The sequence below is a fragment of the Anas acuta genome, chromosome 3 (assembly GCF_963932015.1).
Source record: "Anas acuta chromosome 3, bAnaAcu1.1, whole genome shotgun sequence".
NCBI lineage: Eukaryota > Metazoa > Chordata > Aves > Anseriformes > Anatidae > Anas > Anas acuta.
In genome coordinates, this window is record NC_088981.1 from 19,133,689 (window position 1) to 19,149,728 (window position 16,040).

Consider the following 16,040-nt stretch of genomic DNA (forward strand, 5'->3'; position numbering starts at 1 on the left):
AAAACATGCTGCTTCTCACAGGTACTGCCTGAAGGCCTGTGGTTTATTAGTTCTTTAAGTGATGCCAATAAGTTTTATTTACACTCATTTATATACATTTTCCTATAACCTTAGAAACAAATGGAGCATGTTTGTTGGAGGAAAAAACAAAAAAAAACACACAAAACCAAAACAACTCTATAGTGCAAAAAGAAAGGAAACCTTAGCTTCAGGAAGTTGCAGAGTAATTACCTGCTGTCAGAGCATAAGCTAGGTGGAGGCTCTCACTGACCATAGTCAAGGCTACAGCAAGTTAAAAGCAATCAGTAATAAATGGTTTTTAATTTAACTAGGGGGAGGTATTCCCAAACAGTCCTTCTCTTTGCCTAAACTTGTGTTTATCTGGCTCTAAGGACAAGCTATGCCTGATTTTTAACTACGTTGGAGAAATTAAGGTTTCAGGATTTGTTTTTTTTTTTTTCCCCACAAGTATAAATACACAGAATCACCAGTTCCTGGAATTTGTGTTCAACTTATCTCTTGGACACTGCTGGAGGTATATGGGTTGGTTTTACTTCAAATCCATGAACATCTGGGAATTTCTGGAGGAATTGTTCAGAGTATTGTTTCATCATTTGTGGAAACTATCAAAATCTGTTGCTTCATGCTTTATATTAACACAGTAAATATTGAGTCTTATTTCAAAGTGAAATAGGTTTGGTTTCCTTCTCTTCTCTGACAGGTACTTATATATACTTCATTTCAGACACCCAGATTCAAACTGTTGCAAACTTCTCAAGGTGTTTAAAATGTGGCCTCTGTCATTTTCATACACATTTATTCACTTTTGTATGTAGACTTAATGTAGAATTCGAGTGCTTTGCACATCAGCTAAATGTGAAAGCAGTGGTTTCTGTTCAAATGGCAGTAAAAATGTGAGAACTGTTTTATGTTTGCAGAATACGTGCAGAGGAAATGAAATACAGATCTCTGCAATACCTGGTACCTTCACAAACACGCTAAGGGTACTGTCTGTTCCCTGGTTAAGCTTTGTTTCTGCTCCTAGCAAATAGCTTGCCAGCTGTGTAGGAGATACTCCATCTTACCCATCAGCAAAACAAGTGATGTTAAGTCTCACTGCATTGTATATTCAAGTGAGAAATGTCTTCAAAATATTTTTTGTTGTTATTGTGCATGTGCGCTTTTTTTTTCAAATTCCCAATAGTTAGATTTTTGCAATGAGCCTTTTGACTTACTGCAGAAAGCTACCAATTTACCATTACAAGTGAAACAAAACACTTATGTTTGTGTTGCAGGTAAATGGTGAACAGCAGCCCCAAGCAGGGACAGCTCTTCCAGCACTGAAATCTACTTCAAGGTCACCACTTTGCCCGTAGAAGCAATCCACAAGCATTGTCTCTGACAATACTAGGGAGACTCATATGATTCACAAAGCCAAAAATTCCCTAAATGAACAAGCACTACCCAAGCAAGATGAAAAACAAGAAAATTGTAAGGTGCTGTACATTTCTTTCAATTTAATTACCATGCAGAACAACTGATGACGAAAAACAGTTTGTCATGTAAATACCAGACCTATATGGAGGGCACTATTTTCTCTTATCGAATGATTAACAATAATCTTCAGATCTTGTTCTTGAATATTTAGTAATATCAAGTCACTAAAAGTTGTGGAACGATACTGAAGGAACAGATCTTCTTTGAATTTTCTGTAAAGAATTGTACATAAACCTGCTATAAAATTAAACCATTAAGCCAAAAAGTGGACTACACGTTGCCTTGTAGATCATTGATACCATTTGTTCTGTGTACAGAATGATGATTTGCAAATGGAAATTAAACTCACCTGAGCATCTCTCAATCTATTAGGTTCCAGGAAAAAGGAGGCAAACACTATTAGAGGTTTTATAATGAGGCACTGACTTTGTAACTGCAAAAGCATATATATAACCAGACAGAGGCTGGAGTGCACAGGTTCAGTCCACTGTGTTCTTGGTACCCCTTCTTCCAGGTAGAATAACAGTGTGCAGAGAGGAACCCTGCTCCAAACAAAGCTATTTTCCCTGAAATTAAGTATCTGCCAGTCCATCTCTCCATACTGCCCACTATGCTCTGGCTTTGGCTGTAGCTGAAGATGTTACAACGATAATCTTCACCTCTGCAAATTGGCCCTTGGCCAGCCAGCAATCCCCAGCAAGCTGGGGTGGGAGCTGTGTACCTAGCCACGAAGGACATCGTGACGACAAGCAGTGCTCCTTCTAGGAGCAGTGGCTGCCTGCTGATTCTCTGCAGGAAGTCACCCTTTACCCTTAAAATCCTTATCCTCAAATGTGTTATTTTATATGGAAATGATTGCAGGTAGCTGACTTGTAATTGATGAAACAGGAGTGGATGTGTTGGAGAAATGGTCAGGTGTCAAGAAATAGTTGCATGTAAAGCCTTGAGTTGGTCCCTTTTCATTTGAGAAAAATCCTAGTTTATATCCTAAAAGAAGGTAAGGATAGCAATAATTTAGCTGGAAATACCATCTAAAATTCTGGTATCATCAATGTAAGAAAATAAATTTGTCTAGTTTATGACTGTGCACTTGAATTTACGATGATTCATTACAAATAAGCTCAGCACAGCAAGCTTGTGCTTGTTGATTTCAGAGATCTAATTGGGCTTGCTCAGTAGCTCAGAGTAATTCTGCACAGAAGAGGGTTACATCAACTAAATCAGTCATTATCCAACTGAAGAGAAATTACTTTTCCAATAATTCATCTTGCTTATGCTTGCCTACCCAAGTATTAGGAAAACCAAGCTGCTCTACATGAGCAATAGTCCTCTGAGACTTCAAGTTGTGCAGCAGAGGAGCCTTCTCGTGTTGTTCTTCCATCAGAAAGGTGTCACTTCTTCTTTCAACATAGGTCGGTATCAGTGTTTTCTACTCCTTGAAAGAAGTTTCTTAATTTTAAAGTAAAATATTTTTGTTCCAAGGTGAACTTCAAAATATGAGTGCTTCTTCCCTAATGATACAAAGACAAGGTTCTGCTCCAAGCTGTGTCAGTGTTCCACTTTGTGTTCTTCTCTTACAAACATGTATAAACCAGCTTTTTGCCTTGCTGAGAGCATTGCCTGCTACAATACGGTTTATGAGAACAAATTGCTTTTCTCATCAGTTTAACTGAAAGATCTTTAAAGAAATTCAACATTTGTCTCAAATGAGCCTAATGATAACAGACCAAAATATTCCATCTAGTTAAAAGGAACAAAAACATCAAGTTATCCTTCAGTAACTAGGTACACTTACGGCTGGCATCAGATCAGTAGATCTTGTGGCTTTTTCTTAAGCTTCTCCACTTGTTTGTGAACCCAGATATTAGGTAATTAAAACAATTCCTTGTGGCTGTATGCCTAGAGGCATCTTCAAGGGAGCCTGAAAGAGGCCCAGCTTAAAGAACGCATTTTGATTGCCTCAGCGTCTGTCAGTGTACCAACAGAGCTGCTCATAAAAGTTCAATTATTTCAGATAAAGCTTTGTATATTCAAAGTGTTTAGGGATTGTGCAAAGAATTATAGCATTTTTTTTAAATAACTTCGTTACAAAGCAGATTTTGAGGTAGAAGCAGGAGTAGGAAAATGCATTGGTAACAGACAATAGAAAAAAAGACAACACTGGAGTGTTTTATTTATCCCAATCTTTTTCTATTTTCATCTGATGCCTTGAAAAGTGTCCCACTTGGAGAAGAGTGTGGAAAAAAAATCTATGTTTAGAAAGCTGCCTAATCTTGACCAGAGAAGTTTAAACAACTAAGTTATAATGAAGTAAATATCACTAAAGAAAGGATTGAGGCTTTTGTAATTACATATTTTCCTATTTGGCCATGTTTGTATTTTACGAGCCTGTAGATTCTTTTAAATGTGAACCTTACATTTTGAAAGATCACAATGTTTGTTTGTTCACAGTTACTGGTATCTACTGTAGTACTAGCTAATCTTAGGTTTGTGCATATGAGCTAATAAAGGTTAAGGTTTTATGAGAAATTACTCAGATTAATACCTAAAGCACTTGAAAATGGGACTTACTATTCTACATGCTATTGTAAACCAGTGAGACTTTAGGTCACAATTCATGTAAGGTTTTGAAAACTGTATCTAAAACTTAATTTCCAACTTATTTGTAAATCAAGTGTGTGGTAGGAAAAAATCAAAATGCCTCATCGGGCTTTCTAGGAAGAGGATTGCACAGGAAGTGTTGGTGTCAGCTGTCAGTAACTAATGAGAGGGCACTTGCATCTGGCTTTCTATTTGGATTGTGAAAATCTCTGTAAAAATGCCCTCCTTGGTGCTCTGGCACTGTTCTGAGCATGGTAACCTGACCATGCTATGTCTCAGGCAGATGCATTTGCTGGATCTCTTCCTCATTTTCCTGTTTGCCCAAGGTTTACATTGAATTTGGTGTTTATCTAAACTACCTGGATGCCCTAACTAATTTCCAACGCTGTCTGAAGCACCAAGAGCTGGAGGCTGAAGGCCCGCTGCAGGAATGCCGCTATCCTTTTGCTGTGTGTGGTTGCAGTTGACAGACGGGCCTGGCTGATCTGTAATGTTCAGCTCTCTCTTCAGACTCTCAACTATTCTTCTCCGTTTCACCTGGTTAATGAAAGAAACCCATTAAAGGAGATGGTAGGACCAGATCCCATTGACAGAACATGGGCTCATGCTGCTTTCTGAAGCACCGGCTTCCTTCCTTCCTAAAACCTGAAGGCAACGACAGAGGAAAGTGCAACATACATCTAATGAGGATTGTCTTTGCACTGTAAGTTGCAGACGACTTCCTTTTAGACAGGAAAATGCAGCAGAAAGATGTAACCCCTCTGTACAGTATGGAACATAGCATCGCACCATAGACCAGGTGCCACCTCTTTTTGGTGAGAACACCCCAAATCTGTCCGAGAACTGATTTCAGCTGCTGGTCCTTGTTCCTGCTGTTGGAGATCTCAGCTAACCCTTAAAATGATTCCCCTTCCTTCTGCTTTTGTCACCTTATCCTAAATAGCCACAAATTATAATAAGGCTGCCAGCAATCTTCTGAAAAACAACCAGCCAACCCCAGCAGTAATTCAAAACAGCTGTTTGAGCTTCTTGGAAGATGTTGACAATTGAACACGCAGTAGACTACTGTGGAAATGGGCTGGCAGTGTTCAAAGGCAATGTGGACTTGCTTAAAATACAGCCTGGTACATAAATGAATCCAGTAACGAGACAGATACCTCACACACAGCCATGATCGTGCAGATCTGCAGCCAGGTACGTGCACACCCAAACGCTTATTTCAGTGTAAAATCAGAACTTAGATGGAACTTAGAAAAACAGGATTGAGCTATAGAGTACCTAAATCTGCTCAGTTTTTTGCATTATTTGTCTCCCTTGAAGCTTTTTTAACACCAGACAGACCGTGCACTCTTCACACTTCAGCTATTAAGATACTTAGGTGAATGCAGTGATGATTGATGGGTGCACGGAAAGATCAGCAGCTTTCAGTGTTTTGCTTTTCTACCATCACATCTCATAAACGAAATAGATGAAAGCTGAGTGAAAATGTGCTCCCAGCACTGAGTGGTGTTTCAGAATCCTTTCGCTGGAGGCCTGCTGGCTGCCATAGGAAATGCAGCACAAATGCTGCTGAGTTTGTGAAGGAAAATTAACTTTTTTGTGAAGTCTGTATCCACATCAGATTACTGCTTTCAGAGGCAAAAGAGAGGAGTAGGAAATTACTAATTTTATCTGGGGAAAGCCCTCCAAGACCATCTGGCCCAACCATCCTCCTACCACCAACATCACCCCCTAAGCACCACATCCAGCCCCTCCTTGAACACCCACAGGGACGGTGACTCCACCGCCTCCCTGGGCAACTGGTCCCAGTGCCTGACTGCTCTTTCTGAGAAGAAATGTCTCCTCATTTCCAACCTGAACCTCCATTGGTGGAACTTGAGACCATTCCCTCTAGTCCTATCACTGGTTATCTGCAAGAAGAGGCCGACCCCAGCTCCCCACACCTTTATTTCAGATAGCTGTAGAGAGCATCATCCTTTAAAACATAGATAAGTTCATGGGTAGAATTGACGCTGCATTTGGCTACAGCTCTGAGCCAAAGGAGGGAGATGTAAAGTCTTGCCTTTATTCTAATGTTGACGCTTTGAAAACACACTCAACCTAACCAGCTGCAGGACTGGCAGAGAAATAGCTGTGTTCCCCTCCACAAGACCTGGTGAAGGGCTGTACAGTGCTTTGAGGAGCTCTAGCAAAGGGTGCTGTGGACAGAGCAAACTCTAATGAGGATTTCTCTCCCTCTTCTTTCTTATGTCTTCACTAGCTGAGGAAATCTGTGCTTACGGTCCTTTTAAAGGCAAGTCTCTTATTTTCAGCCAACACAGTTGCTATTTCTGCATTGCTGCCGAGGGTACACGGTAAAAATATGGATGGGAATGTAAGAGATTTCTGGCTTGCTGTAGCAGGCAGGAGGATTCCACAAACCTGCATAGTCCCTGTGGCATGCTGGAGACACTTCTATAAATGCAATAATGCATCTATGATTATTCTTCTCCTCACCTCTCAATTAACCAGTACTGCACATATTGTTCCCTGTCAAATATCTTATTTTGTCAGATGCCAGAGAGCAGTGTTGTTCTCTTTTCAAATTGCTGGTTTGATTTCTGGCAGTACTTGATTGCTTTAAAATGTGCTTTCTACATCCATTTTCTTCAGTACTTAATTAACTGCAGAAAAAGACTGAAATGATTTTTCAGTTAAGTAGGTGTTTCACTTTTGTTGCCACTACCCCATTCATTTATTTCCTTTAGCTCACTGAAGCAGTCTCCGAGATGTTATCTTTCCTTTGCAAGAAGTTCAGCACCCTGGATTTACCTCTCTGCAGCTAAATCCCCTGCAAAATGCATCCAGTGGTGGGATGAAGCACGGAGGCAAGGCTGCGGCAGAGGTGGTGAAAAGCTGCCCAATACCAAACCAAAGCTGCAGGTGGTGTAGGGAAGCAAAACACAGCTGGTCATTTGAGAAGGTTGTTCCGTGGGCCACGGCTAGAAGCCGTGTGCCTGAAATGGTGCTGCACAAGCAGACCATGAGCGGTGAGTTAGCCAGGAGTCATGCCATGCTGCGGGAACATTCCTGGAACTTTGTGGTGAAGTCTTGTTTGAGCATCACAAATGCAGTTTCCATCTCTGCTGTCTACCAGCTGACGCTAGAGGCAAGCACTGCCTTACAAAATTCCAACTCTTACAGTGGTAGCAGTGCTTGAGCAACACCGGGGTACTTCTGTGGCTGTACACAAATGTCTTCAGGCTTCTGTGGTGCAGGTAACTCCTCGGAAGCTCTCACATTTATCTCATTCTCTTGGTGTGAGCTGTTCTGTCCTAAGTGCCCATGGGACGCTAAGAGCCAGCATGTAGTAAGGTACCATGCAGCAGCAAATACACAAAACATTTTAGGTAGCAGCAAATCTGCCTTTGTATGACTGCTGCAGAACACTGCTACTGCATCATAGCCTGGGACTCCCCGTATTCTAAGGTAAGGCCTTGCATGTGCACAGGTTCCTCAGAGGTAAGGCACTGCCTTGAAATTCCAGTGAAATTAATTAATTGGAGCAAAACAAGGGGGGGGGGGGTTGCATGTTTTGTGGTGCCCCCATGTAATTTATCTATTTCAGCCTTCAAAGAGCCAAGAGGGAGCCAAACATCAGTGACCCAGTATAACCATCACGGGAGAAGGGAAAACAGAGGAAGTGATGAAATATGTGGTCTGCAGTTTGGGTTGCAGCCAGTTAGGTGGACTTTGTGATTGCTTACTATCTTGGAAAAATACAAGAGTAGATTCTGAATGGCAGATGACTGTAAAATGGACTGATAGTGCTCAACCAGTGCAGAGTGACTTGCTCAAGACTGAGAAATTATTAATATTTAATATAGTCAGAATGAATCAAGAGGAAAATGGTTTATTGGTTAATCATTTAAGATTGCTTGAACATCCCCAAGGAATTCTGCTGTAATAAGAGAGAGTAACCATGAAGGCCCTGTCATCTCTTCTCTTTTTCTTCTGTGGAAGGTGACCTGGGGGTATTCGTGGCACAAAAGGGAGTTCAGAAGCTGTCAGGTAGAAGGCAAAAAGGGTGGGTGGAATTCAAATCATCAAATCTTTCAGGTTGGAAGAGAAGTCTAAGATCATCCAGTCTGACATTTAACCTAGTACTGACAAGTCCACTGCTAAACCATGCTGTAAGTACTACATCTACACGGCCCCTGAATACCTCCAGGGATGGTGACTCGGCAGATTCCAAGGAATTTATTGGGAAAATCTTAAGGCTTGAGCTCAGTTTGAAGGTCATTATACTGGGCTTTGAATCTTCAGCAGAAAATTAATTCATCTTGTTGAAACACACTAAGCACAATGGATAATCCACTCTCATTGAGCAAAAAGCACGTCATAGCCAGTGCTTCAGAACTGACTCACTCTTCTAGCTCAGCACAGTGGTGTAAGGAGATATGGAGCAATCCCTTGTGTCTGTGATAGGGATTGAATGGATCACAGTCTTTGTGCACATGAATCCAATGTGCACATCTTTTCTTAAACTAACAGATGATATTTGCAGTCTTCAATGCCAAGGGATTTCTTTCTCTTCTGAGAGGTTTGTGGCCTTGACAAACATTTAGAAGTGCCCAAGAGCAGTGAAAAGAACAACTTTAATACCTTCTCCATGACTTTAAAGCAATTTATAGCATAATTTCTGAAATAATGTACATATTATTAAAAAAAATATCCGGAAGACCACTCTTTGTAGATAGTAAAAGGTAATTTTATATCTCATGTTCTGTTTTGCTGAACAGACTGCTAAAGAGAAGCTTCAAAAAAAGGGAAGAATCTGTATGGTGGCCAGGGCTGGAAGGCTGAGGACTGAGAGTTTATACCAGCATAGTGCTGAGCCAGCAGAACTTGATCCAGTGCTTTAACTACGGACATATCACTTTTTCCTCTTTTCCACTCTAATCTAATTCTGAAGCTTGCTGACCTGCAACTAAAGCATGATCTTAGAGAACAGGTTGGCTTGGTTTCAGTAGCAAAAATAATCAAAGCTGTCAGCTACGCAGGTGTGAAGATTCCAGCATGCAGTGTCCTGCACGTGCAGGTTGTGAGGTGGACCAAGTTTAATGACGGTCATATTTTTTACATATACTTTCTACATATTTTCCAATTGTCTTTGTATGTGGAAACCCTGATTTATGTAGACGGGTACCTCCATACTTGAAGCTATCAGTGTTTTCCACTGCACACACACAAAGGGATGTGTGTATGAAATGGGAAGAACATGCCCAGATATGAGGTATATCCTGCCAGGACAGGCAGTGAAATGAATATGTCCAGTTAAAACTTCAGAAGAAATTTAAGAAATTGAAACGAAACTATTCCCACTGGAATTTCTAAAATTACTACCCATGCCACCTCGCCAAAGTACAAGACTCCTGCTTTAGGTGCCACGCAGAAATGAACCTGTTTCACAGGGCAGTTCCCCCTCTGCCTGTGATGGGGTCAGTACTGGTTCAGAGGGAAGTTTCTGCATACCAGACCACTGACATTATCTGTTGTGAGAGGAATAAACGTGGGCCCTGTGCTCATCTCAGAGCAGTCATTTTCATTTTTACTGGTTTGCATTTAAAACTTTCCCATGTGCCACATCTAATTATGGTATACAAAAATCTGTATTTACATGGTAACAGTGCACAGTGCTGAAAGTGACTGTTGGTAAATTGCTTATTCACTTTGATGATTAAGCCAGTAATTATTGCATTAGCATCCTAAACCGCACTTGTCTGCCGATACTTCTCCTTCTAAGGCAATCCCACGAGACATGGTGGGCCAAGTAGGGAGGGTATGGCACTTGAAGAAGGGAAGGGCAAGGAACGTGTTGGAGGTTGGGCCAGTGGTTGCTTTCTTCCATGTCTGCTTCAGTGTGACTTAAGATGGTGATGGGACGTGGCACAGCAAAAGAGATTTTCTTGCATAAGAATGTAAAAATAGACCTTTCCACTACTGGCTACTAAAGATCCTGTGACACTTCCCACCAGTTCTTATCGCTGAGGCTGTACTCACTCAATAATCAAAGCAAATCATTTTATTTGGTCAAGGAAGGCAGGCCTCTCAGCTTCTACACCACTGTGGCATTCAGCTGCCTACACCTCATTATGTTCCTGTCTTAAAATGTTTGGTAGTGCTGCTGGATGCCATTGAACAGCTGTCTTCTACCTCCTCTCCTGAGGTAAACCTGATGTCTTCACACTGTGTTTCTGAGGGGGACTGAACACTTTATGATCCTCCTAAAAGCAAAGTATCAGCTGTTACTTCTTTGGGAGCTTTTGGATTTATATGATAAAATTCCAGGAAATAAGTTACTTGGAACAGTTTTGCTTGGTGGAAGACAGGCTGGCACCAGAGCCCCCACCCCCTGCAGGTGCTGTGTTAGTTTCCCATCAGTTTCCTGAAATGATGCACTTACAGACACATTTCAGTGACTATTTCAAACCCAGGAGTGACCTTTTTTCTAGTCTCCTGGATTCTAAGAACTGCTCTTTTACCTGTACCTCCTAGCAAGAACCGGTATTCTTTTCTTTTTAAGAAAATATTTGTCACGGAATTGATGGCTTCTTGAATTGTAACTGCATATGAATCCGATTTTGAGACCACTGCACTGCAGTCGAATGTCATCCTCACACTCGTACAGGTAAAAAAACTGCCTAATGCTGGCTTTGATGTAGTGGCTAGGTAAAAATCTCAAGCTTTCCTGAGTAGACATCACTTCATTAGTAATTAATTAGAAAATAGGGGAACCTTTCCCTTCTGTAAAAATGTTGGAGAAACTCTCCAGTTTCATAGTAAGTATTGCAGAAGAAAATGTAGTTCTAAGCCACAAAGGAGTATGTTTGAACCTGGGAAGTTCAAAACCACCCAAGCAGACCACAGAATGCAGAGGTGGTAAAACAGCATGAACAGCAGAAATCAGTCTTGGATGGGAGGAGCAGTGCATGCTTTCTCCAGGGCACGCAACGGCATGCGTGCCAATGGCATGGCCTAAAGCAAGGAAAATTGCTCCTCAGACATGCCTTGATGAACCAGGTTGAAAGTTGTCTTGGGCTGGAGCCCAGTGAAAGAGCTCACCACTGTGCCCCCACTTCACACCTATAACTGTACCATGTACAGTTAGCCAGTATAGCCAGAGGGGTTTAAGCATCCTCATGATGCATGAACTAGCAGCAGGCTGGAGTGGAGGTAGTTTTAGGGAATGGTCTCCAATGCTAGGCTAGAGTACGCAGCAGAAGGAACTTGCAGAGGGGTGTTGGCTTTAGACAGCAAGCGCACAGCAGAGCAGAGCCCAGGGAAGCAAGTACCCAAATAACATGTTGGCAGACATCCAACATGGGTGAAAAATGCACTGCAAAGGCCTTGACAAATGTTTCTGTCATCCTATTTTGTCTGCCTGGTCCAGAAAACATAGATAGTGAGTTAAAAAAGGGTTTGGTTTGAAGACAACAAACTACAAGAGAACAATGTATTTTTGTAGGACAGAAAGTCCCCACACTTTGTAATTCCTCCCCATCCACTGGCCAAGCCACTTGTAAAAGTCTCAAAGCAATTCAGCTTCCATTACTTTCCTTGTGGGAACTGTGCCCCTTCTAATGAATCTCACTGCCCACAGGCTTCTCCTGGTGGTGTCCCTACACTTCTCATTTAGCCTTTCCAAAGAACCTTTCTTCCTTCTGTGCATGCTATGTCCTTCTAACAGACAGAGGCAGTATGGGTCTTTTTCCTTTCATCATCGTGTGACTAAACACGCTAATTTGTGGTTTAAAAATAAGTCCTTTAACCCTGTTTTATGCCAGTTAGTTTTATTCCTCTTTTCTGAGTTTCTTCAAAGCCTTCAGCCACTACTTTTTGAGAAGACAACAGCAGGTTTAAGCTCTGCCCAAATACAGAGCAACACAAGATATCATACATTGCAATGGGACGTAGTTAAAATCCACTACTGTTTGCAAACTCATCCTTGTGGAAGGAATCGAGTACCTTGAATAGCCTATTAAAGGCTTCTCAGCTCTCTCTGTTAGGCACTCAGAGTCTTGTAGGCATTGGCCCTAGAAATAAGCTCTGCATCCCCTAGGCAGATGGGAATTATGTATCTTCTCAAACTGAGGTGTTGATGCTGAGTTTTTCCCCCACGAAACAGACCTAAAATTCACTAAATTTCAGCTTAGATTGTTCCCCAAACACTTTTGCTACCTACTGACTGTCAGTCAGACCAGCATCTAAACAGATACCAAAACACTGTTTATCTCCTAATCACGGCACTTTGAAAAACAAAATAACCTTCTGAGTTCTAATTATTTTATAATCTCTTTGATTGCTATTTATTTATTGTGCAAAGCATATGCATAACTCCCACATGCCTACTGCTGAAGAAAGTACAATGCTAAAAGGCAGTGCCGCAAATTCACAGACACAAATAAGCAAAGGTAACACATTTAAGTGCTGCACTGCATCGGTTTCTCAGAAATGCTCCCACCTGAATCTGCTGCAGCAATGTGAGCTTTAGAAGGCAAAGTCCATGCCCCTGACCACGAGTTCCTCTTGATCATCAAACCAAACGAAATGCCTTCTTGTATCAAGGCCCTTAAAGTCAGATCCAGAGAAGGACTCAAACACCAAATCCCTCTCGAGGCTGGAACGAGCAGCCTCACTCCCTGCAGGACATGGGAGAAGTGTGGGATGAAAGAGGTCCCAAGCCCAAACCTTGTGTGCTGAGCAGGGACCTTCTGGCAAGCAGGCAGGCAATAAGAGTGGGAAGACGTGACTAAATTCTTGCACCCTTCAGGCTCTTAGGAATGTCTTTTTCCTTCCTTCCTTCCTTCCTTCCTTCCTTCCTTCCTTCCTTCCTTCCTTCCTTCCTTCCTTCCTTCCTTCCTTCCTTCCTTCCTTCCTTCCTTCCTTCCTTCCTTCCTTCCTTCCTTCCTTCCTTCCTTCCTTCCTTCCTTCCTTCCTTCCTTCCTTCCTTCCTTCCTTCCTTTTTTATTTTAATATAGAGACTGCAAAGATGGAAGAATTTACATTTTATAGTCATGGGGTGGAGAAAAATCAGGTACCTTTTAAATGAGTTCTGCAGCCTTAACACAGAGTGCTGGCATCTCTTTTTTTGCTCCTATTTCCTTGCACAGAAAAACAAACAAACAAACAAACAATTTCAAAACCTGTAGAGTGAAATGCCCGGTTGGTGCATTTGCTCATGAGGCATGGTGTTGGATTTGGGCCTTCCCAGTCTGGGGAAGGTGTTGGGATTTGCCTCCCCCATTTCATGGGAACACTTCAACCACTCTGGCATAGCAGCCAGTAACACCACTGTCTTTGTGAACGACTTTAAAAGGAAAACAGTGTGTTCCTTCAGGTTTTTCAAAGAGCAGTTATAAGTCCTGCTCTCAGGAGAGGGCTTTAAGATCAGGCTTAAATCAGGCAGAGGTGCTTTTGTTCATCCTAAATAGGATGCCAGACCCGCAGAGGAGAGAGACAGGACTGTGCATGCATATTTGTGCCTGTCATTTCCTATTGTCTCTCCATAGGCAACTTCCCTCTCAGCATGTGAGATTTTCAGATAAGCATTTTAAGATGTATAATTCTTGGCAGAAACCACATGGGGATTCTTAATGCTGAATGCTGGAGTTTTATTCTGCTCTGGTGACCAAGCTCCTAAAAGCAAACTATTAAAAAACAACATTTTCTTTCTGGGTCTAGTCACAGTCTACAAGGCTCTCTTGCTGTTCTACTCCAGAAAGTAGCAGTCACAGCAAAAACGTGCTGCAAGAAACATTCTTCATAAACAAGCTTTATATAATTAAAGCTATTCTGTACACTAAGTACATTACCTGCCTTTTGGAAATCTTATTAGAATAGTGCACAAAAGCTTAGAGAAAAATCTCTTTTCCAGTCCTCTATGGAAAACACCCTTCTTGTTGATTTTGTAGAAGTAATTTCTCCTCACCTTGTATTTAAATTGTGTAGCAGTCAGTCTGCCATAAATTGTTGCTCAGCATTGATATACAACATTTCTCCTGGAGGCAACAGAGTATTTAATAAGAGACAGTTTTTGCTCACCTCATCAAGGTTATGCCTCTTACTTTTAATATGCATCTGAAATACATCTTCTAATGCCCTTAAAATAGAATAAAAGGGAAGATCAGTGATAAAACAAAACAAAACAAAACACAAAACTATTCAAAGGCCTTATACTTTCATATGAAAAATACCACTCAGCCTGTCTTTCAGATCCCTTAAAACATATCCCAACTTCTCACTTTTGCTGCATCCTCTCCTCCCCCTGCCCCTAACACAGTTGTAAATGGATTGGAAAAATAATGTATTGACATTTGTCAGGTTGTTCCAAATGCATGCAGCTTGGCAGGATGGGGACAGTATTTCATGTATATAACTCCAATTTCTTCTTCTGCATTTAATAAGAGTACTGGAGCTCTCCATGGCAACACAGTAGTCCCCCTCTGTATTTCTCTCTGTTGCCATCCCACCACATGTTAACTAGCTGAAACTGGTGAAGCAGCTTCCCAGCTTCATTTATAGCTGTAGTTCCTTTGTCCAGAATACTGCATTACTCGAAGCTGACTTTTGAATTGCTTCTAGTCAATACTTCTTACACCTCTACATGTCATTTGTATGGTCTCCTTGTTCTTGGGCCTCTTTTCCAGTAACTTTTAAGAGAAACACTGAAAAGGCTGAACTTTCATGGTCTTGGTTCTGTTAATCAGTTGGACCAGGCCAAGAGAGATGCCTTCAAAAAGCACTCAGAATATTTTTCTTGATGGTATGATCAGCTGCAAGCAAAAAGTGCACTCACTGTGATGAGAAGCTGTGAAAAATAAACCTAACTGACAAGGAAATTAGGTCTCCAGGTTCTGCAATTGTAATTCAGTTAAATCTAACCCAATGTTTGGGTTTTCAGACTATCATAAAAAATGAAAATACCTGCAATGAACTGGAGGTGTTAGCAGGGCTGTTTTGGTTGTATAATGTTTATCTGAATTGGGAGGGCATTTACAACTCTATCTGTAAAGAAGCTTTTTTAAAATAAACAGAGCTATTTTAAAATATGTGCCTATCATAATAATCTTGCAGCAGGGTAGCTAAGGCTTTTGGTTGTGTCTTTTCTAGTCTGTTACAAAAATCTGTTTAAAGATTGAACTTTGGATTTAAAATGAAAGGCAACTACCGATCATTTGCTTTTAATCTGCATAAAATTAAGCTCTGTTATTAAAGATCACCCAAGAAAATGCTTATTCATATATTTTTTGTAACCTTTATTTTTGAGGGAAGAGTGCACAGCACCTAAGCAATCTCCACTTGAGGTCAACAGATTGGTACTTTCACCCTATAAGCCTGAGCACAGACACCCTGGTGCCCCACCGTGCTCTGAGCTGGGCTGAGCATGGAGCACACACACCACCCCTGCTGCTGTCACATTGCTCAGGTACAAGTCTGGGTTCTTTTGTTTATTTTCACTATCTATAGAGGAAAAGACATTTTCTGAAGGATACCAATTCTCCTGTTAACTTGGGGGCTGACACACAGTAGCTTTTTGAGGCTTTATTTTATATTAATATTATCTTTGTGTGTATGGGCAGGCATGAAGCTCAGCAACCTCTGCAATGTATGCTGAGTCAGTGGTTTTCAAAGCTACTACTGTTCCTCCTGGTGTAACCAGAAAACTCAAAATGAAACCTGACATATGCACTTCTAATTTGGGCCTCGAAGGCAGTCTGAAAACTGCTGCACCTAGAAGGAAGAATGAAAACTCTTACTTTTAACTGCTTGCTCGGAAGACAAACTAGCCATTCATAATAATGACCACTTAAAAAAAAATAATAAAAGAGCCCCAGAAATTTTAACTGAAATCCTCTAGATTGACAAGGAAATATCTTGGGCGGTTTCAGAATGGGTTTGAT

General features: G+C 41.3%; 2 protein-coding genes across 3 annotated transcripts in view; one reads left to right on the top strand and one right to left on the bottom strand.

Annotated features, from left to right (window-relative positions):
• CENPF (centromere protein F) overlaps positions 1-4,576 on the top strand; it is a 40,819-nt gene extending 36,243 nt beyond the window's left edge. For both annotated transcript variants that reach the window (XM_068675975.1, XM_068675976.1), the window contains one exon: positions 1,296-4,576. In XM_068675975.1, the coding sequence (XP_068532076.1) occupies positions 1,296-1,376 (81 nt within the window). In that variant the 3' untranslated portion in view covers positions 1,377-4,576. The remainder of the gene's footprint in view (positions 1-1,295) is intronic.
• Positions 4,471-16,040, bottom strand: part of LOC137852928 (spermatogenesis-associated protein 7 homolog) — a 33,188-nt gene continuing 21,618 nt past the window's right edge. Inside the window, exons 8-9 of the mRNA XM_068675082.1 lie at positions 14,182-14,239; positions 4,471-4,635 (exon numbers count right to left, since the gene is read on the bottom strand). Of these exons, the coding sequence (XP_068531183.1) occupies positions 4,471-4,635; positions 14,182-14,239 (223 nt within the window). The remainder of the gene's footprint in view (positions 4,636-14,181; positions 14,240-16,040) is intronic.